General features: G+C 39.0%; 1 protein-coding gene across 9 annotated transcripts in view; it reads right to left on the bottom strand.

Annotated features, from left to right (window-relative positions):
* Positions 1-8,890: 8,890 nt before the first annotated feature.
* Positions 8,891-21,794, bottom strand: part of GULP1 (GULP PTB domain containing engulfment adaptor 1) — a 418,555-nt gene continuing 405,651 nt past the window's right edge. For 3 of the 9 annotated variants that reach the window (XM_069064523.1, XM_069064524.1, XM_069064525.1), the window contains one exon: positions 8,912-9,127. In XM_069064523.1, the coding sequence (XP_068920624.1) occupies positions 9,047-9,127 (81 nt within the window). In that variant the 3' untranslated portion in view covers positions 8,912-9,046. Of the gene's footprint in view, positions 9,128-21,794 lie in introns of all 9 variants that reach the window. The other 6 variants (XM_069064529.1, XM_069064533.1, XM_069064526.1 and 3 more) reach the window with 6 other exon arrangements.

Below are 21,794 nucleotides of genomic sequence, written 5' to 3'. Positions count from 1 at the left end.
GTTGTCAGAGATCTGAGGAGGGCACCCTTTATACAGCCACCCCAAGTTCTGACATGCTGGGCATTTCTCACCCCAGGACCACTGCCCAAGACTGTGACCCAGATCCAAGCAGGTCAAAGCAAGAACAATTACCCTCTGAATGGGTGCTTGGTCCCCCTACATCTGCAGGCCAGGAGCTCCTGAGGCAGCCACCCAGCAGCACCTGCAGCCTCGGCCACCTCTTGCCCCAGGGCAAGAGCCAAACCACTCTTCTCTACCCAGTTGCAACAGAGTTTCCTATTGACCTATTACTTTTACTTTGGCATTTATGGGTTGAGAAGTCTGGAAACTGCCACAGCTGTGGGTGATTCACTCTCCTGAAGTCTGCTCTGGCACAGGCCGCTGGTGGGGACAGCCCCAGTTCTGGGCCCACATGGCTCATGTGGGACTGCTCAGCCCCCAGGTCGGTACAATAGACCCTTCCTGTTGGCCTGCCAACCTGCTGTCAGCCAGAGATTTGTTTCCCTCTGTCACTTTGTGGGTTCTGTAGCTCTAAAATTTGTTTAGATTCATATTCTGCAGGTATTAGAAGTGGTTGGTGTGGGAGCTCATACCAAATTCCTGCTTTTACTCCACCATCTTGGCTCCACACCCATGACTGATATGTTAAGGAACAATTTGAACATAACAATAATTTCACATTTGTTTATGCATGATTTCATCCATGAGAAACAGCAAGAACAAAGAAAACCAAACTCAGCTGAACTTAGCTTTGAGGAAATACACAAAAAACATAATGTACACTGTTCAACCTCTCCTGGATTAATTATTTAATAATTAATTAATTATTTATTTATCTTGGTGGCTTGCATAGCTCAATGAAACTATGAACTCTGTGCAAGATTACCCAAGATGGACAGGTCATAGTGGAGAGTTCTGACAAAAGGTGATCCACTGGAAAAGGAAATGACAAACCATTCTAGTATCTTTGCTAAGAAAACCCCATGGACAGTATTAAGCCTAGTGTGCTATGATCCACAGAGTCACAAATAGCTATATATGACCAAACAACTGAACAATAAAAGGAATAACACTGCTAAAACATCCACCAATTACCTACTTCATTTGTGTTATTCTGAAAGGCTGTGTTTTGCTATTCTTTCACATTTGTCAATTACTCTAGATTAAAAACAACAACAATCCATCAATTAATCAACATCTCCAATTTAATGACTCCCAGACTTGTGTCTCCCTGAGACTGACCTCATATTCATAGCCAAAGACATTGACAGCCTGGCCCTTTGGAAACCCAGGTAGAGGACGCACAGCAGTCCAACCCCATAGATGACCACTATTCATTGTAGAAATTATGTATTTCTTAACAATTTAACATGTATAAAGCTGGGTTAACATTTTTATTGGGTTCCTATCTTTTTATGAATTATTAAAATGTTTTTGAGTAGTGCCCTAACTCCAATTTTCCTCATAAGCCTTAGGTTTTATTGCATTATTTTGCATAGTATAATTATTTTTAAGGATGCATCTGTTGCATCATAGCAGAACTAACAGTACTTCTACCTAATACACACACACACACACATATTATTCCAAGATGAAACAACATTATAGCAGTCAATTAACTCAGCATTTCACAACCCATTCAATTTTTGTGTGAGGTGAGTGACTGAATATTACAAGATTGGGATTTTGTGGTGTGCTTGTATGGACCTGCCATTTTATCAGCATGTTTGGTAAAATATTTAACATACATATCTATCCATACTCAGTCTCAAATAGCTAGGTAACCCTGAAGTATCTGTTGCTTCCAACATGTGTTATGATGAGGAAAAGCATAAAACTATGGCAACCAGAGATGGCCTCAAGCCCTTAGATGGTAAAAATGAAAGCCAAAAAGCTTGCAGCCATTGGATTTTAGGGTGTTCCATGAAATCATGTTCATGATTGTCAGCAAATGAATCTGAATTATGAACCAACAGCCAGACTTAAGAATACATAAGGGGAGATTTCCTATTTTTTAAAAAAACTATTTAGGGGCAGCCAAGTAGCACAGCGAGTAAGAGCACTGGCTCCAGTTTCAGGATGACCTGGAGATCGAATCCCGGGCTCAGACACTTAGCACCCACCCAGAAATACCTAGCCGTGTAACCTTGAGCAAGTTACTTAACCCCAATTGCTTAGGGGCAGCCAGGTGGCTCAGCGAGTAAGAGCACCGGCTCAGTGTCAGGATGACCTGGATCAAATCCAGGCTCGGATACTTAGCACCACAGCCAGATATAACTGTCTGTGTAACCTTGAGCAAGTTACTTAACCCTGATTGCTTAAAAAAAAAAAAAAGCTATTTAGCCATTTCACAAAATACTTTTTATACATTTTCATTCTTTGTCATATACATATGTATACATGTGCAAATCATATAAACATACATATATGTATTACATTCTTTGATGATTCTAAAATATAAGTAAATATATGTATATTCCTAATAACATAGATAGATTATATAGGATAGACTGGATGTTTTCAAGACAAAAGATACAAGTATTTTTTTCTATAAAACTCTTTTAAATTTTTAATATTTTATTTTTTATCTAATTACATGTAAAAACAATGATTAATATATTTTTTAAGTTTTGAGTTCTGAATTCTCTCCCTTCCCTCCCTGCTCCATGAGATGGCAAGCAATTTGATATAGATTATACATGTGCAGTCATGCAAAACATTTTCAAATTAGTTATGGTGTAAAAGAAAATACAGACAAAAAAACATCAACAACAAGAAAAATAAAGAAAGCAAGAAGAAGTGTGTAGCAATTGGTATTTAGACTCCATCAGTTCTTTCTCTGGAGATGGGTAGAATTTTTAATCATAAGTTCTTTGGAATTGTATTGCTGAGAATAGCTAAGTCATTCACAGCTGATTATGTACAATATTACTGTTACTATGTACCATGTCTTCACTTGGCATCAGCTCATGTAAGTTTTTCCAGGTTTTTCTGAGAACATACTGCTCATTTCTTACAGCATGATAGTATTCCACCATAATCATGTAACACAACTTGATCAACCATTTCCCTATTGATGAACATTGCCTCAATGTCCAATTCTTTTCCACCACATCTGGAAAAGCCATTATGGTGAGGGAAATAGTGAGAAAATTGGCAAGTGTAAAAGTAGTGCCTTGCCTCTGTAAGGGCCTAGTTGAGATTATATATTACAAATTTGTAGTGGATGTAGTTAGCATGATTTGCACTAGCTTGGCTCACTAGCGTGTGATTAGGAGTAAAGGCTGCAGACAGTGGGAGTTAATGCCAGGTTATGCCTTGGAAAAGCAAAATTGGTGATAGTGTTAAGGGGCAAGGGACTAGAGAGAATATAGTGTAAATTTGAACTGGTTCATGAAGGGGACTAGATAGGTAGAGATGGATTCCTTTGTTGAGATTGCTGGGGACTGGCTGAGTCTCATGATCAAGTAATGGTCTCAGCAGGAGCAGCTGAAGGTTTTTAGCTCCATGATTTTATTTTAGTTTGCCAAGGAAAAATTGCTGGCCATCATTATTGATTATCAGCTAGCCTGATTAATAAATTGATTATTAATTACCCAGAAACTCTATCCTTTGGGCTTTTCATTTGTCTCAGAAGTTTAAGATGTCTTCTGGATAAACAGTTCAAGATTTGTGAAAGGCAGTTGAAAATGTGAGATTGGAGGTTGGGAGAGAGACATTGGTAAGATAAGAACAAAGAATAGAGATTGGGGTTGCAAGGCAGAGGGAGAGGTAGAATGGCAAGAGATTGTGATTGGATAAAGAAATTTTGTAGATCTTAAATGGGGGTATGTATTTGTGGGTGTCAGTAAGATTTTTTTTCAGAAAACGTTTTTATTTTATTTTTTAATTTTTATTTTTCAAATACTTTATTAACTTCTGATTTATGTCATTCATTTCCACCAGATTTTGAGTTACAAATTTTCTCCCCATTTTTCCCCTACCCACCGCCCCAAAATAGCAGTCCCACAGGATATCCCCTCCTCCAGTTTGCTCTCTCCCATATTTTCTCCCATAGCCCTTTTGACTTTTCCAGTGTATCTCTATACCCCAGTACTGTATATCTTATTTCCCAATTACATATAAAATAGTATTAATAATAGTATATACATACATATATATTTGAATATTTTATTTTAAAACTTTGAATTCCAGATTCATTCTCTTCTTCCCTTGTCACCCATCCTTACTGGGAAGATAAACAGTTCAGTATAGGTTGTACTTGTGTGGCTAATGCAAACCAATAACATAGTAGATATATTATAAAAGACCGACTAAATATTTCCCTCCCTCCTATCCCACCTCCCACTTGTTCTATTCTCTACTTTGATCCTGTCCCTTTTCAAAAGTGGGTGCTTCTAACTCCCCCCCCCAGCCCTCCCTTTTATCACCTCCCCCTCTGATCCCCTTCCCCCCTACTCTCCTGGAGGGTGAGATACCCTATTTAGTGTATATTTCATTCCCTCCTCAAGCCAAATTCCATGGAAAAAAGGTTGACAAGTTCTCTTTTGCCTTCCTATACTTCCCCTCCATTGTAACCATTTCCCCTTGCCTCTTCTATATGAGATAGTTTACCCCATTCTGCCTCTCCCCATTTCCTCTCATTATATTCCTCTCTCACCTCTTAATTTAACCTTTTCAGTATCATCCCTTCCTGTTAAATTGGTCTTGTGCCTTCTATCTATGTATACCTGTAAACATATATACACACATTCACATATGTATTCATATGTCCATATACCCTTATATATATATATATGTATATATATGTATATATTTCTATTCCCTTCAACTACTGAGCAAAGTTTCATAAGTTACAATTATTGTTTTTCCATGTGGGAATGTTAATAGTTCAACTTTGATAAGTTTCTTATGATTTCTTTTCCCTCTTTACCTTCTCATGCTTCTCTTGCTTCTTGTATCTGAATGTCAAATTTTCTATTCAACTCTGGTTTTTTTCAGCAAGAATGCTTGAAAGTCCTCTATTCCACTGAATGACTATATTTTCCCCTGAAACATGATACTCAGTTTTGCTGGGTAGGTGACTCTTGGTTTTAATCCCAGCTGCTTTGACCTCTGGAATATCATATTCCAAGCTCTTCCATCCCTCAATGTAGAAGCTGCTAGACCCTGGGTTATCTTGATTGTGTTTCCACAATATTCGAATTGTTTCTTCCTGGCTGCTTGTAATATGTCCTGCTGAATCTGGGAATTCCAGATTATAATATTACTGGCTATAATATTCCTAGGAGTTTTCTTTTTGGGATCTTTTTCAGGAGGTGATCGGTGGATTCTTTCAACCTCTATTTTGCCCTCTGGTTCTAAAACATCAGGGCAGTTTTCTTTGAGAACTTCCTGGAGGATGATTTCCAGGTTCTTACTTTGATCATGGCTTTCAGGTAGTCCAATAATTTTTAAATTATCTCTCCTGGATCTATTTTCCAGGTCAGTGGTTTTTCCCATGAGATATTTCACATTGCTTTCTATTCTTTCATTTGTTTGGATCTGTTTAACAGCATCTTGATTTCTCATAAAGTCATGAGCTTCCATTTGCTCCAATCTAATTCTGAAGCAATGATTCTCCTCATTGAGCTTTTGAGATTCTTTTTCCATCTGGCAAATTTGGCTTTTTAAGGCATTCTTCTCCTCATTGCCTTTTTGATCCTCTTTTGCCATTTGAGTTAGTCTGTTTTTTAAGGTGTTATTTTCCTCAGTCAGGCTTTTGACTCTTATTTTGTGATTTTCTTGCATTGTTCTCATTTCTCTTCCCAATTTTTCCTCCACTTCTCTTATATGCTTCTTAAGGTCCTCTATGGCCTGTAACCAGCTCACATTTTCCTTTGAAGCTTTTGGTGCAGGAGGTCAGACTTCACTGTCTTCCTCCTGTTCCATGCTTTGCTCCTTTTTGTCCCCAAAATAGGAGTCTAATGTTGGAATCTTCTGTCTGCTTTGTTTCCTTTGCCTGGACATGTCACCCCTCAGCCACTTGACCCCTGGGCTTTTTGCCACAGTAGGACTCTGCCACCAGACAGGGGAGCTTTCGTCCCAAACTCTGGGGTTTTCTCAGCTTCCAGACATATTAGATGAGTGCCCTCTCTGAGGTCTCCATACACACTGGCAAGCTGGACACACACTCCAGGACCTCCACCCTAGACTGCAATCCAGATCCAAGCAGGTTAAAGCAAGAGCGATTACCCCTCAGACTTGTGCTTGGTCCCCCTACACTTTGCAGGCCAGGAGCTGAAGCTGCCATGTGGAGCTGGCTATAGGTGTCTCAGGGGCTTCTCACCCCAGGGTCAAAAGCCACATACTCCCACTTCCTGGGTCCCAAAGTCCAGACTGCCCTGACCTCTCACATTGTCCTTCACATCTGTGTGTTGATAAATCTGGAAATTTATCCAGCTGCTGATGATCTGGAGTCCCTCTGGCTGGTGGCTGGTCAGGCCCACCTTGGGGCTAAAGCCTCCCTGTGGGGCTGGGCTTGGCTCCCAGAGCGCTGCACTGGCCGATTCCTGCCAGCCTCCCAGGCTGTCCTCAGTGGGAGGTAAGCTTCTCTGTGTCATTTCGTGGGTTATTTATCTCCAAAGTTTGTTTATAGTCCCCTTTTTACATGGATTGGGGAAGGTGGAAGCCAGGGCTGCAGGGAGGCCATCTTGACTCTGCCCTCCCCTCTGTTGGTAAGATTAAGAGTATGACCATATTTGTGTATGGTTGAGGTGGAGTAGAAGAGTAGGTCATATGAAACAATTAAGGTAAGGTAGTAGGAAGTGAGGATGCTTGAGGAAGTATCAATATATATCTTGAATGCCTAGTTCGAGGGCAGGAGTTGGGGAGTAGATGGTGAAATTGGTCCACAACACATGGAAAAAGTTAAGAACTCCTGATCTAGCCTAATTCACCCTCTTTGTGGTTTTTCCCATTTAGCTTTGTTTTTTAGATATTCTCTGCATCATACTGCCTTATCTAATGGTTTAAAAGGGCAGGTAGGTGGCTCAGTGGATAGAGTGCCAAGCCTAGAGTTAGGAAGACTCATCTTCTTGAGTTCAAATCTGGCCTCAGACACTTACTAGCTGTGTGACTCTGGGCAAGTCACTTAACCCTTTTTGGTTCAGTTCCTCATCTGTAAAATGAACTGGAGAAGGAAATGGCAAACCACTCCAGTATCTGTAATGAGAAAACCCCAAATGGAATCATGAAGAGTCAGACACAACTGAAATGACTGAGCAACAATGACCAAAGCACTGTCCTTGGTGCTTAGGCTCACAGTAGACTCTTTAATAAATGTTTTTTGATGGACTGTTTAGAATGAAAAGACAAAAAAAAATAAATCTTCCCTTCATAGGCTCCTAGAGATAAACTCTCCCTGCACTCAAGGAGCTTTCTGGGTAGAGTAGCTTGGGTAGGAATATTGCTGGACCTCAAGAAATCTACTTTTCACTGGGGATTACATATATAAATAGGGATGAGAGATTGAAATACAAAGTAATTTCAAGATGCCACAGAAAGCACCTAAAGTTTCAGGAAACTTCTGAGCTGAGCTTTAAAGGGATAGGATTCTAAAAATCTGAAATAACGAATACATTGCAGACATGGAGGACTGATTGCCTGCCTGTGCAAGAGCAGCAAGAGTAGATATGGCATGTAGGGTTCAGTGACTGGCTAGTACACCATTCTGTCTAGCATGCAGTGTAAATAATAAGGAATAATATGAAACTTTTGTTTGTTTGGTCTTTTTGCTTTTTGGAGGACAATTGGGGTTAAGCGACTTGCCCAAGGTCACATAGCTAGTAAGTGCTAAGTGTCTGAGGCCAGATTTGAACTTAGGTCCTCCTGACTCCAGGGCAAGTGCTCTATTCATTGTGCCACCTAGCCACCCCTATAATATGAAACTTTTGGAAAGTAGGTAACTTTTGTTTATTTCAAGTCCTAGTCAAGAAACTTGCTACCCATAAGACCTCAAGTATTGAGGGTTTTTATATATACACACATACATATATACATATACATTTACATACATATACATGCATATATGTATATAAACATGTGTGTATATATGTGTGTAGATAGATAGAGAGAGAGAGAGAGAGAGAGAGAGAGAGAGAGAGAGAGAGAGAGACAGAGAGAGAGAGAGAGAGTCTGGTACTTTATACAAAAATGTTAAAATAAATCCTTGTTCTGGCTTTTGCTCTGATTTATTCAACTTAACAAGGCATCTGGAGGATCATTGAAATTGACCTATGCCCTGATTTTATAGACAGCATTAAGTATCCTCCATATAACAGAAAATGCATTTGGTTGGATCATGTAATCATGAGGGATTGCCTCAGCCCTTTTACCAGTCTTTTGATTGGTCCACATTTCAAAGGAGGAGATGGGGTTGGTGAGCATGTGATCTGCCATCTTAGGCAGATGCCTGGCCCATATTCAAGGTTAAAAACAAAGTTTTAAAATGTAGTCACTCAAAGAGACTTGGCATAAATAGCTGACTCCACACAATAGTACCTCCCACGTCACTGCAAATTTTTACATGTTGATGCTGCCAATAGATTAAATGAACAGTCAGTCAATCAGTGAGCATTTATTAAACTATATAATTAATAGGCACTGCTGAGCACTGAGGATTTGAAGAAAGACAAAATGGTTTCTGTGCTTAAAGGAGAGTTAATGGAGAGGAAAGTGTCCAAAGGACTAGGTGCCTACAAGATACAAGAATAGGTGAAGGTAATAGGAAAGGGGGCATTAGCAACTGGAGGTCATCAAGGTGCCTTGCAGAAAGTGGAATTCGAGTTGTCTTAAAGGGAGTCAGGGAAGGCAGCAGGAAGAATATTCCAGACATGGGCCACAGCAAGTACAGGGAAAGGAGTATGGAGATAGAGGCCTCCCTCCCCCATCCCCTGCACTTCAAAGCATAGCATAGGTAGTGACTCAGGGAGCCTTTAAAAAAAGTCTATGCATTTATCAGACACCCTGGATTTTCAGAATTCTCCTGTTGGACTGGTTGGCCGCATCATCCCCCTCTTGGAATACCGAATCCAAGGTAGCTATGGCTGAACTCCCAGCGGAATACTATGGGGATAACTGTGGATACCTGAAAATGAAGACAAACAACATGGAACAGAAACAGACATCCATTGAGCCATTTTTGGAGTTGGTGTTGCACTTGTTGTAGGTAGACTATGATCTTTACCCTCTGAATGCAGCAGGAAAGAGCCTATAGGAAAGAGTGGGAACCAATAAGAGTGGTGGAAAGACTTACCAGTTTTAAAGATAGAGTGTAGTCAATCAAGGGAGGCTACCTCTACCCATGTGGTAGGGAATGAGGAATACATCCAGTTAGGCAATCTGAGAATGCTCAGGCAAGCCTCCTTAGAGGTGGCCTCCATCTTTGGCAATCTAGGCATATTCCAGAGGCCTCGTTACACAATAACATACATATATAGAATTTGTATCACTTTATAAAAATGATCCTTCACCTTTTTTCCCATTGAAAAATAAGTAGGACTAGTACTTTTCCAAGGAGGGAATCTGAAAGTTTCATTGAATTTCTCTCAGATTATTTTAGTGTTTTGCATTGTCAGTACACATAAACCCATTTTTTCCTATTCTGAAACTTCTGTTCAGTTTTTCGGCTCAGGCACTTTTAATGGGGGCTTAATCCAGATGCTTGTTTAATTCACTGACATTCAACTTGCAAAGGTGATGCTTTGAGTCAGTTCAATAATGTGTAAGAAGTCACTAAGTGTCTTTTTTCATAAGCAACTTAGTGAAAAATTTCTTAAGGGAAAAGCTCATTTCCCCCTCCAAATTAATAAATACTTAACACAAAATGTTTTGAATTTGATTTGTTTGGTTTGGCCCTATAAGCTATGAGTCTGGAAGGGTTATAAATTTTATGGAAGGCATTTCTTCATTTGATTCAGACATTTCCCAAGTGATATCAGACATTTTCCTCCTTTCTATTTAAGTTGAAGTTAGAGTTAGGAAACTGGTTCAGATCCAGGATTCATTACTTATTAGTTATGTTACCCAGAGTTGTTGACATTCAACATTCCCCCAGAATTTATTACATACATACTATGAACATAACATTCTAATAGGCACTGGAAGGAATGTAAAGCACCATAAACCAGGCTTAAGGTTAGCTTTCTTGACTTAATCCCATCCTTTATTGGAATGAGAGTCTCAAGTTGACCCAATTTAGGCACCTACTGGTTATCAGAAATCCTGAACAAACTGCATTGTAGGCTAGTTCCCTTTATGGCCTGAGCAGTCTAGGTCACTATTCCAGCTTGCTTCTATAAGCTTCTAGACAAATAATGAAAATAGATCCCTCCAGGATCCCTGTTGCCTGAGTTATACTTCTTCAGGGCTCCAAACTCTCCAAAGGAACGTCTAAAAAAATTTCAGCTCCTTGAAGGCAGATATAGTTTTGTCAATGCATCTGTCTAGCCAGTCCCAAGCATTACACCTTACAACTTTATAGCTGCCTAGCAAGATGGCTCTATTGAATCCTGGGGAGTGAGTCAGTCAGCAAGCATTTATTAAGCACTTACTTTGTGCCAGGCATTGTGTTAAGCTCTGGGAATACCAAAAAAAAAAAAAAAGCAAAAAAATTCCTTGTTTTAAAAGAACTTACTAATGGGGGGAAGACAACATGTAGTTAACTATATACAAACAAAATACATACAGGACAAATTAGAGAAAATCAATAGAGGAAAGGCACTAGAATTCAAAGAAGGTGAAAGGCTCGGAGGAGATGAGAAAAGAAAGAATTCCAGACATGGGGATGGGGAGCTGATGAAAATGTATAGTTGGATGATGGAGTGTCTTCTGTGAGGAACATCAGGAGGCCAGTGTCACTGGATCACAGAGTATACGGAGGAGAACAAGGGTTAAGAGTGTTGGAAAGGTGGGAGGTGACCAAATAACGAAGATTACTTAAAAGTCAAATGGAGGCTTTTATTTTAGATCTCGGAGCTGATAGAGAACCTTGGGAATTCATTGAATAGGGCAGAGACATGGTCAGATCTGTACTTTTAGAAGAATTTGATGGAAGAGTAAAGGATGGACTGGAATGGGGGAAATACTTGAGGGACAGAAATTAATCACAAGGCTATTGTAATAGTCTTAGTGTGAGGTGATGAGGGTCACAATAGTAGTATTGGAGGAGAGATAGAAGCATGAACTAGAGATGTTTTACATATATGTGTGTGTGTGTGTGTGTGAGTGTGTATATTCACATACACACACTTGATAGAGTTTGGCAACAGACTGGATATAGGGGCAAGAGTGAGGAGGCAGAGATGACACCTATGTTATGAGCTTGGTGATGGGGAGGATAGTGGCACCCTCAACAGTAATAGGGTCATCTGGTAGGAGAAGCTTTGGTTGGGGGACAGGAAGATAATGAATTTAGTCTTGGATATGGTGAGTTTCAGATGTTTATGAGGCATCAGTTACGAGATGTCTAACAGGCAGTTGGGGATGTGGCTCCGAAAATTAGGATGGAATAAGGACATTTAATGATAATCTTTTTTCCATTATATTATGCTATGTGAATGTTTGTTTTATTTCTTAAGTTCAGAATAAAATAAATAAAATTTTAAAAAAGAATCAACAGCATAGAAATGATAAGTAAATCCATGGAAACTGATGAGTTCACCATGTGAAACAGTATAGATGGAGAATAGGGCCCACAATAAAGCCTTGGGGGATGCTGTTAGAGGTCATGATCTATATAAAGATCCAGCAAAGGAGACTGAGAAAGAGTGATAAAAAATAAAAGAACCAGAAGAGAGCAGTGTCATCAAAATTTAGAGAAAGTAGCAGAGGGTCATTTATCAATTATGGGCTGCTGAGAGGCCAAGAAGGGTAAAGATGGAGAAAAGATCCTTTGATTGGGGTAAATACAACTCATACATGATGATAGGGCCTAAAGACCACTGTGGATATAATAACTCCTATTCTAATTCTTTACTGAATTTCTGAGTGATAAACCACCTCTGTGATATAATGTGCTCACTCTGGCTTCTCTAGAACTAAGTGGTCTAGTTTCAAGATGCCCATTATTAGCTAGAGCTCTGGGGTTATCTTTCATTACCCTGTCCTTAATTAGTAGTACAAAGACTGGGGCAGCTGTGCTCCTTGGTTAGACTAACTATTGCTGCGCCTGTGATGTTGAGGTCAGCATTCCACTGGGGTTATGTCTTCAGGTTAGTACACTAAGGCAAAGGTGGGCATAAGGTGGACAGCAGGTCGGGGCTAGAGTTAGGAAAGGTCCTGAATAGTTATTGTGGGGCTTGGATTAATGCTTGGTGAATTGAAAATTAATTTATGAAATTATGAAATAGGGGCAGGCACATCTGGTTCTTTGGGGACTTATTTGGGAAAGACCACAATTGGCATTGGGAAATAGGGTAGCAATCATACTATAATAACCACAATAGGTGTAAGGGCAAACAGCACATGATAGCAAATAATGAGAAAGTATGGGGAATGAGATGGTTAAGGTAGGCAGATGGCATGAGAAAAAGGGATGGAAAAGGGATTAGTCACTCCTGTAATCCCTTGGATTTGGGAGAATTCAAGCAGCATGGACCCTTAGGAAATGGAAGAGCAGTCAGGGTTCAGGAGTTTGAGGTCTAATTTTTATAGGATGCTTTAGGGAAAGAAACCAAAGATCTATGCTAACTTTAAGTTAGTTCATTAACATATCCTAATTCTCTCAAAGTTATGGGTAAAACTTCAAAGAGTTGTACACAACTGAACAACAAAAATTCAAAGCAACAACAAAAATTCAAAGCATTATCCCAAAGTTATCAACAATTATTTGTTATTCTGTTGCTCTATAGCTGTGTAGATCTGGATTTTGTCTGGAATTTGCATATCACAGAACTAAAACCCAAAAAAGATGTACCTAGATGGTTTCTACTGATTCAGCATATATTACCAAGATACAAATTTTGGTTAATACATGATACAATTTGTAAATTATACTGCTTTGATCATTGGATCCATTTATGTGTCACTTCCAGGTTCTTCTTTGTAATCTTATTTCCTGCTATTGCCCATTTATACTGGCTACCCATAAGACTTACTCTACTGAATAGAAGTGTAGATAGCCAGGGGGACTAGAACAAGATACAGTTTTAACACACTTGAGGGGTCCACAATTTTAACACACAGAAGAAATGAGATTGATCTGATCAGGAGGCAGGGTGAGGACATCAGAAATGAGGATGAAGGCCAACAGTCCGCACCCAAACCAGGAGACTGAGTAGGTCAAGAGCACTTCAAAGGCAGGAGATGAAGATGTATGATCAAGGAGATAAATGGATGACAAAGCTGAATTAGACAATCATGGTCAACAATCAAACTAGAATTACAGCAGTTGATAAAATGACAAGGTTGAGATTGGAAGCAACAGCAAGATCTCTCCCAGGATGGCAAGTTGTATCAAAAGAGCATTTAAACTAAGTGCTGTGGAAACATAAGAAACAAGAAGCTTGGTCCTACAGAAGAGCTAAGAAAAAGCCCCCTTCTTTGCAGAAGTGAGGGAATATGGGCGTTGCCACATGCACCATAAAGCATGTGAAGGTGTTAGAATGAAATATATGAATTTTTTTTTACAGGTTACACTCATGAAGTTGTATCTTGATTTGAGGGGCTCACACAGAAAAAGTGAATCACCCTCTTTAAAGTGGTAGCATTGTCTCTTACTCTAGAAATCCTCTAAATCAGACACAGGAATATAATAGCAGGAGTGTCATCAATACTCTAAAGTCTTCTGGTCCTCCATGATAAATCCTCCTAGAGGAAAGGTCAAAAGCAGCACGGAGGGTCAGGGTCAGTGCATATGGAGTGGTGGGCCCGAAGTCCAGAAGACCTGAGTTCAAATTTGTCTGCATGTATTATCTTTGGGACTTTGAGCAAATCACTTAACCTCTGTCTCAGTTTCCTGAACTGTCTTAAACTAAAAAATTGGGATAATAATAGCATCTACTTTATGGTTACTGTGAGAATCAGATGAAATAATATTTGTAAAAAATTTGGGAGAGTGCCAGGTATATAAGTAGGTACATAGGTACTTAATAAATGCTAGTTTTCTTCCCCTTTTTCCCCACGGTTCCAAAAATCTGAAACAGATGGACTTCACTGACAATCATAAGGGTCACTTTCACCAAACTGATTTTGCATTAGTACCTGTTACCTGTGAGATGAAATGAACCTCCTACTGAATGAAAATCTGCCCAGTCTCTATAAAACTCATTGACTTTTAGCTCCCTCTGTGAGTTGCCACAGTGTAAAGTGATTGACAACCAGACCTACTGGACCAAACACAGGAATATTGGAAAGATTAGGGCATTTGTGTTGCCAAGTCCATGGGCAGCCTCTCCAAAGGGAAATTGCTGAGCTAGGCTACTTCTCCCCTCCCCTCCACCCCCAGACTTTCTCTTGGTGGTATCTTTCCCTTATTGCCCCTGCCTCAGGGTGTTTCATTTTATGCCTCCTACCTCCTCCCCCAGTGTGAGTTAAAACTCTCACAAGAATAATAAAGGTCAATTGCTTTATGCATTAATGGTCTATAGTTAATTTGTGAAATTTCCTCTAAGTTCCATGACTGTCACTAAGGACTGTGACATGAGACAATGACAAATTTGAAAAGAAGGAGCTTATCTTATAAAATAGAAAATTCAGCTCTATTGCTGGAGATGGCTCCATGCGTAATGAGCCTGCAAAACACATGAAGAAGACACGTACTGGGTCATGGTCAAGGGCAAGGTCTGGTTGAAGCAGGGCTGAGCTGTTAGCAGCAAAGCTTGGATTAATGGGAACACCACAGAAAGTGAAGACGTAAAGGGAACATAGCCTTTTCTTCATTGTGGTAGATGTACAGTCTGGAATCAGACCAAATACTTATTTTCTCTTTATAGATGATACTGAAAGACAGAATAGTTAGGGGTAGTTAGGGGTATGTGAATAATGAGCCTACTTTTCACATCCAGGAAATTTGAGTGTCTTGCATGAAAAAGGAGTAAAAGAATTACATTTATCTTAAAGAGCTGAAGCAAGGATTACTTTTTTTATGGCAGGATATGTTTCAAAAGCAGAATATGTGGCCTCAGTTTTTCTCTGCTGGCCTTTTGAAAAATAGCTGACCTTATTCATTGTCATATATTGTTCCTTCTCAGGAAGCTTACAGTGAAGAATTAATAAGTTCTAAAGTAGTATCTCTTGCCCTTTCCTGAGAGGGTAAGTAAATCCAAAATCAAACCTGTTCTTTTTAAAATATCTAAGCCAACAGCAATGAACTCAGGGTCAAGAGACAACTTTGAATCCCAGCTCTTCTGTTAAGGTCTATGTAAGGCAAATCATTTAATTTCCTAGGATCTCAGTTTTCTCATCTCTCAAATAAGAAGGTTGGGCTACTTCTCCAAGGGCCCTTCCAGGTCTTACATTTTTTGGTTCTATAAGACAATTCTTTTTGCTTTTCAAAATTATCCTTCGAGGGAGGAAGGGAAAGAATCTGGAATTCAAAGTTGTAAAATCAAATGTTTTTTTAAATTATTATTATTATTATTTTTACATACACCTAGGAAATAAGATATACAGGCACTGGGGTACAGAGATCCATCTTGCCCTACTGGAAAGTCAGAGGAGGGATGGGTGAGGATATAGGAGAGAGCAGATTGGGGGAGGGGGTATACAGTGGGATCGCTGTTTTGGGGTGGTGAGTAGGGGAAAGATGGGGAGAAAATTTGTGACTCAAAATCTTGTGGAAATGAATGATGTAAACTAAAAATAAAAAAAAAAATTTAAATTAACTTTTTCAGTTAAAAAAATTATACTGGTATCAAAGATATCACCTGCCTGACAGTTACTATGAAATAGTTGTTAGAAGGAGATCAGTATTATAAAATACAATTTAAAATTCATATTAACAATATACATGAAACCTTGGTTTGTGTCTGTGAGGTAAATTTATGCAATAAGATCCTGATTTGTAGCAAATTTGCACTTATAAAATGGCTCATGCTTATGCCCAATTACAGAACAGAACTCTCTAATAGCAGACTGGAGGTTTAGCTGCCAATCCTGTACTAAGAAAGATTCTTCTCCCTCAGGAGACTACCATTCATCTCCCATAGCTTCTCTGCCTTTGGAAACAAAGGGCACAAGGGGCGGCTAGGTGGCACAGTGAGTAGAGCACTGGCCCTGGAGTCAGGAGGACCTGAGTTCATATCTGGCCTCAGACACTTAACACAAAAACCACCTGTGTGACCTTGGACAAGTCACTTAACCCCAAACTGCCCTCCAAAAAAGCAAAAAAAAAAAAAAAGGAAAAAAAAATAAAACAAAGGACACCAGTCAACTTAACTAAATGATAAGTCACCAGTGTATATAAAATTAATATTAAAAAATCCAGCAAATGTTGTCTTCCAATAAATTTGTTTTAAAAAACATACAATTAAGGGCAGGGAGGCAACCAACTTTTCCTCCTATTGAATTTGCCTATAATACTCCTGCTACTGGAATGTATGCTGGATAGCCAGCCCTCAGTCACATGCCTCATGACTTGTTCACGCAGAGGTATCCTGAAAAAAAATACATATATGTATTTTATATAAATTATATAAATATGTGTAAAAATTTATATAAATTTTATGTGAAGTTGATGAAAATATACAAAATTTATATCAAATTTTATTTAACATTTATATAAAATCTTATTTAAAATTTATATCAAATTTCATTTAAATTTCATATAGTTTATAATATGTATAATAAAATTTATATTTGTATACAATTTTTGTTATATATTATATAATACATGCATATGTGTGTGTGTGTATATATATATATATGTATATATACTTAAAATTAGGGTTTCTGATTTCATTGATGTAGGGAACAAACACTCATTTTTAATTCCAATATTCTGCCAGAGTTGTGTCATTGTGAATCCTAAATCACTCCAATCTTTGAAGGGCTATTGAACATTATTCACAGGGTGATAGAGATTCACATAGTGGGTGTAAATAGGCTACAATATGTGACCAATAAAAAATTAAAAAGAAGAGTCAGAGTAAAGGATGTCATCAAAGAAATGTATACTTGAAAAATTAAATGGAGTGGTCATTAGGTGGGAGTGAGGGTAATTGAAGGAAAGTCCATTTGGTACACAGATATCCTTACAATGTTAAGAAAAAGAAAGCAGCAAAGCATTCAGAATGTTGGATGGACTCCTAGGTAACAAACAAGGGAGAATATGGATCAGGGTAGGCTCTGATGTTCAGGCATTGACAAGCTGTGATCTGCATGAATTAAGGAAACATGCTCATTACTGAGATCAAAGATGATTTAAGTATTTGCATGAGGAAACTACTGCTATGGAAACTGTTCCCTGCTACAGTGTCTTTTGTAAATTGGTCTTAAGAGAATTATCTAGGGGGTACTGAGAGGTTAAACGACTGTTCCATAGTTATACAGATATCTCGGAAGTCAGACTTGAATCCAGTCTTCCCAATTCTTAGTCTGGCACTTTATCTACTACACCATGCTCCCTCTCATGATTATAATGAAGGGGAAATTATACTTTTATACTACTGTGTTTTTCATTCCATTTGTTTGATTTATCTATTGTTTGAAAATTGTTTTGCACAGCAATCCTTTTTTGTTTTCATTGGGGGGGGGGACTTCTAACTTTTACTAGAGAAGAACACAGAAGACAAGACTCTGCTTTTGGTAGAATCCTAATTTTTGGTTGTTGTTGTTCTAAATAGACTCAACTAGGGCATATGACTCATGTGATTTCCATGGCCTAGCTAGCTGACTTTTTTTTCCCCTGTCTAGTAGCTATTTAATTAATCTTCTTTGCTTGGATTATTGCCCAAATGCATGTTCGTGATTTTTCCCTTTCCAAAGTAGGACTCTGTTGCTAAGGCAGAGTGTATTGGTTGTTTGCAATAAGAAGGAACTAGTGTTAGTATTTAAAAGCTACTTTCTAAATGTTTATAAGGGCTTTTGCTCACTTTACAGAGAAGACTATGTATGCTCTCAATATATAAATTGTCTTCTCTAGGTTCCCCCCATACAAGCCTAAGGTAGTGGTAGAGTGTGAATAGAAATGCTGTCCATGACTGCAATCTTGTATGTTCTCTGTATATTTTTATCATTTCATATTTCTGTTTCGATAGAAGTTAAAGAGGACTAAAACATTGGGAAATAGTTTTCAGGGCAGTAAAACTCAGCATGTCAAAAGCAATTTTTATTTGAGTCCATTCAAAGTGAGGATTAAAAAAAAACAATAAACATGAGGCTTCTTCTGCAACCTAAGTGCACACACACACACACACACACACACACACACACACACACACACACACACATGTAGGTCCTTGGAAAAAGTCTAGAAAGAATGCAAGTTCTATGGGGGAAGTCTATAAATATCATCCTGTGTAAACACATTCAAGGGCTTTCCACTCATGGGAGCTGTGTCTTCTTTTCCCTGATATTATATGGCAGATTCTGACACCAGTTTCTCTGGAATCTTTTAATTATATTTGGAAGGTGGGGTAGACTGGATTCTCTTTAAGCTTTTCATCAAACTAAGCAATGAATACTCAGTTGGTTCTGTGATCTCACCTATTGTAATGTAATACCAAGCAAAGGCAACTTCCCAGGTTCAAAATACCAGCATAGGTGCTCTCTATTTTATTCAGTAACAAACCCAGAACAGAGAAGATCAAAACATGACATCATTCCAAATACAGCATTTACTAAGTGTGATTAAATAATCTCCAAGGCCTACCCCACCCCAGGACTTTCCAATCATTCAATCAATTACAAAGTCTCTGTTCCAAATACTTCTCCACCCCTAGGCTATACCTTAATTAAGTCCACCACAAAGCCCCTCTTCTCAAATGGAGATTAGTTTCCAAACATAAGTAAAATACATTCATTTGCTCAACCATAGAACACAAAAAGGTCAAAAATTCCCCACCCCTGGGTCACAATTGAATCTACCCCAGAGTTACATCAAGTTTAAACACAGCACTTAATACCCAAATGGAGGTCTTTTCTTCATCTTGACACGAGGCAAGTTCTCAGCAATCTTAGTTCCTGGAGAGACAAGGCTTAGCAAGGCCATAAGATACATTGCCAGTCCCTTCATGAATTTATCCTCTGTCTGTAGAACAGCCCTAGAACCCCTGAACACATTAGCAAAGCCCTCTCCCAGGATTTCTGTAAACATACAACAAGAAAATCCTTCTTCAGGGCTTCTGAACCAACAGAAAGGCTCCCAGACCCCTGCAACAACAGTATTGTCCCTCACCAGTGGACAGTATTCATTCTGTCTGCAGGACAGTCTCCAGGCCCCTGCAACAACAGTACTGTCCCTCACCAGTGGACAGTATTCACTCTCTGTCTGCAGGACAGTCTCAGGCCTTCTTAACCAAATGCCAGGTTCCAGGACTTCTTCAACAGGACAGTCTTTCACCAGTGGACAAATCTGGCAAAATAACATCAAAACAGACAGACAAAGTACCAGCAAAACAGCCATGTCTCCTCAGTCCTTGGCAGCTCAGGGGGCAGGTCTCAAAAGTCCAGGGCAATTCAAAGCGGCCACCAGCAATCCTCTTAGTCTCTCTCTCTCTCCACGAGGTGCTGCTTCCAAAAAAAGATCCTCCGCCTCTCTCCAGTGTCTCTCCAAATCTACGTCACCAGCTCCTCCCACTTCAGGACTTTCTTTTCACATCAACAAGCCCATCCCACAGGTGGGATTAACAAACTCTGGGTTTTAATACAATCAATTTGAAAACCAAGCCAATACAGGGGAATCTTTAATTGCCATTACTATCACACCTATTTGGATATTTCTTCCATAAATGCATCAGGCAACCCATGCAAGGCTGGTGATCCTCTGAAACCCTTGTCCATATTCTCCCATCAGTTTTATATAGAGTCCATCAAATATGCTAGAGGCCTTCCTCAACTACTTCTAACAAGCATGGAATATTCATTTTTGTAGACACAGAAATGTTAGCACAGTTTCTCTGAAATCAGTGTTCCATAGGTAATCATCCTTATAGACTTTTAACTGGGCAATAAGGTTTCAGGATCATTCCCTAAATTCTACATTCTCATGTTTGGCAATCATGTAGCAACATGTCCCATGGAGATGGCATATTTTTCAAAAGGTAGTGGGGAAATTATAGCCTAGGGAAATTCTGCTATTATTGACATTATTATGTTTACTTTGAAGTAGAGGCTAGCCTCAGTTCCACCTAGAAAGCACAACATAATAATTATGGCTTTTTTGTGCGGGTGTAGTAGTTTCTCCTGTTGTGTGATTTAAAGGAAATCCTAAGGTCACAAAACTTGTCTCCCTCTTAGACCTATAATAGTATAAGGAGAAGGAACCCGACTGCCTGACTTTTTTAATGTTATTAGATTGTTGAAAACCAGGCCACTGGCTACATATTAGTCCATATAGACTGCCTAACAAAAAGCAGAGAATGCTTTTTTCTAAGAGCTTATCATTAACAGGACAAGGATAGTATAGAAAATTGCAAAAATCAAGTGCTTCTCTGAAAGTAATCTCTGCATTTCTAAAGATGTTGGAAATGTCATAGGATGGCAAAGTGAAAAGGGGTACCAGATGTCATCTAATCTAACCTCAATCTAAAACATAAATTGTTACCTACACTATTTGTGGCCAAGAGACAGCATGGCATAGTGGCTAGAGATCCAGGCTCAAAGATAGGAAGACCTATGTTCAAGTTTGTCCTGATAAGTGCTGAATATAAATCATTTTTCCTTCCTAGTATTCTGGAAACTCTCAGACTATAATTTGCAGAGAAGGTGCCAGCCTGCATTGGTAGATGTAGCCTCCTTGCCTGGGAATTCCCTATGCCATTGATATCTTAACTATAATCCTTATTCTTAAGCCTATCCATAATATCTATAGTAAGTATTCCCCCAGCCTGGGTTTGAAGACCTATAGCACTGGAGAATTTACAACCACTTCCACTTTTTGCCCCCACTCAGTTTTGGATACCCTCAATTTCCATATGTTAAGCCAAAATCTGCCTCTTTATAAATAATTTCCACCTTTTGGTCCTATTTCTGCACATCAAAGCCAAGTAGAATAAACTTAATCCCTCTTCCACATGACAACTCATTTGTTATAAAACAGAGGTTGGTTTTAGGTAGTAGCTATTTTATAAAAGTCAATCTAGTTTAATTTGCTTTAGATTGTAAATTCTCATCTATTCTGGATTAAATAGTCTGCTTCATTAGGGTAGTGACCATGTTGTGATTATTATTGTATTGTATTAGTACCGAACAGAGAAAGCTCTTCTTCTATCCATTGAATTGAACTGATTATGGAATTAAAAAGACAACTTGGAGGCTTTCTAAGGAAGTTAGAATATACTAAAGCAAAATTTCCATAGCAGCCAGGTCCCTGGCTTCACTGTTCCTTGCCTCTTTTTGGCCCCCAAATGGGACTAAGTAAGTCTGAAAAATGAGCAGACCAAGCATCTGTGAATAACGTCTCTGCCAAGATTGTAGGACCAGACATTCTCCACATCTTGTGTAAACTTCAGTGAGAATCCCTCTGTGGGTTTATGATTGCTCATTCACTCTTTCCTCTTCCCTCTGTGGTCCTAAATAATTCACTGCTCATTCTCTTTGTGGGGGATGGTGTGTGTGTGTGTGTGTGTGTGTGTGTGTGTGTGTGTGTGTGTGTG

This window comes from Petaurus breviceps, unplaced genomic scaffold, assembly GCF_028583685.1.
Source record: "Petaurus breviceps papuanus isolate PSGF00001 unplaced genomic scaffold, PetGlider_PUasm1.0 90638, whole genome shotgun sequence".
NCBI classification, from domain to species: domain Eukaryota; kingdom Metazoa; phylum Chordata; class Mammalia; order Diprotodontia; family Petauridae; genus Petaurus; species Petaurus breviceps.
The sequence above is the reverse complement of the archived record's forward strand: the minus strand, read 5'-3'. Positions and strand labels throughout refer to the sequence as shown.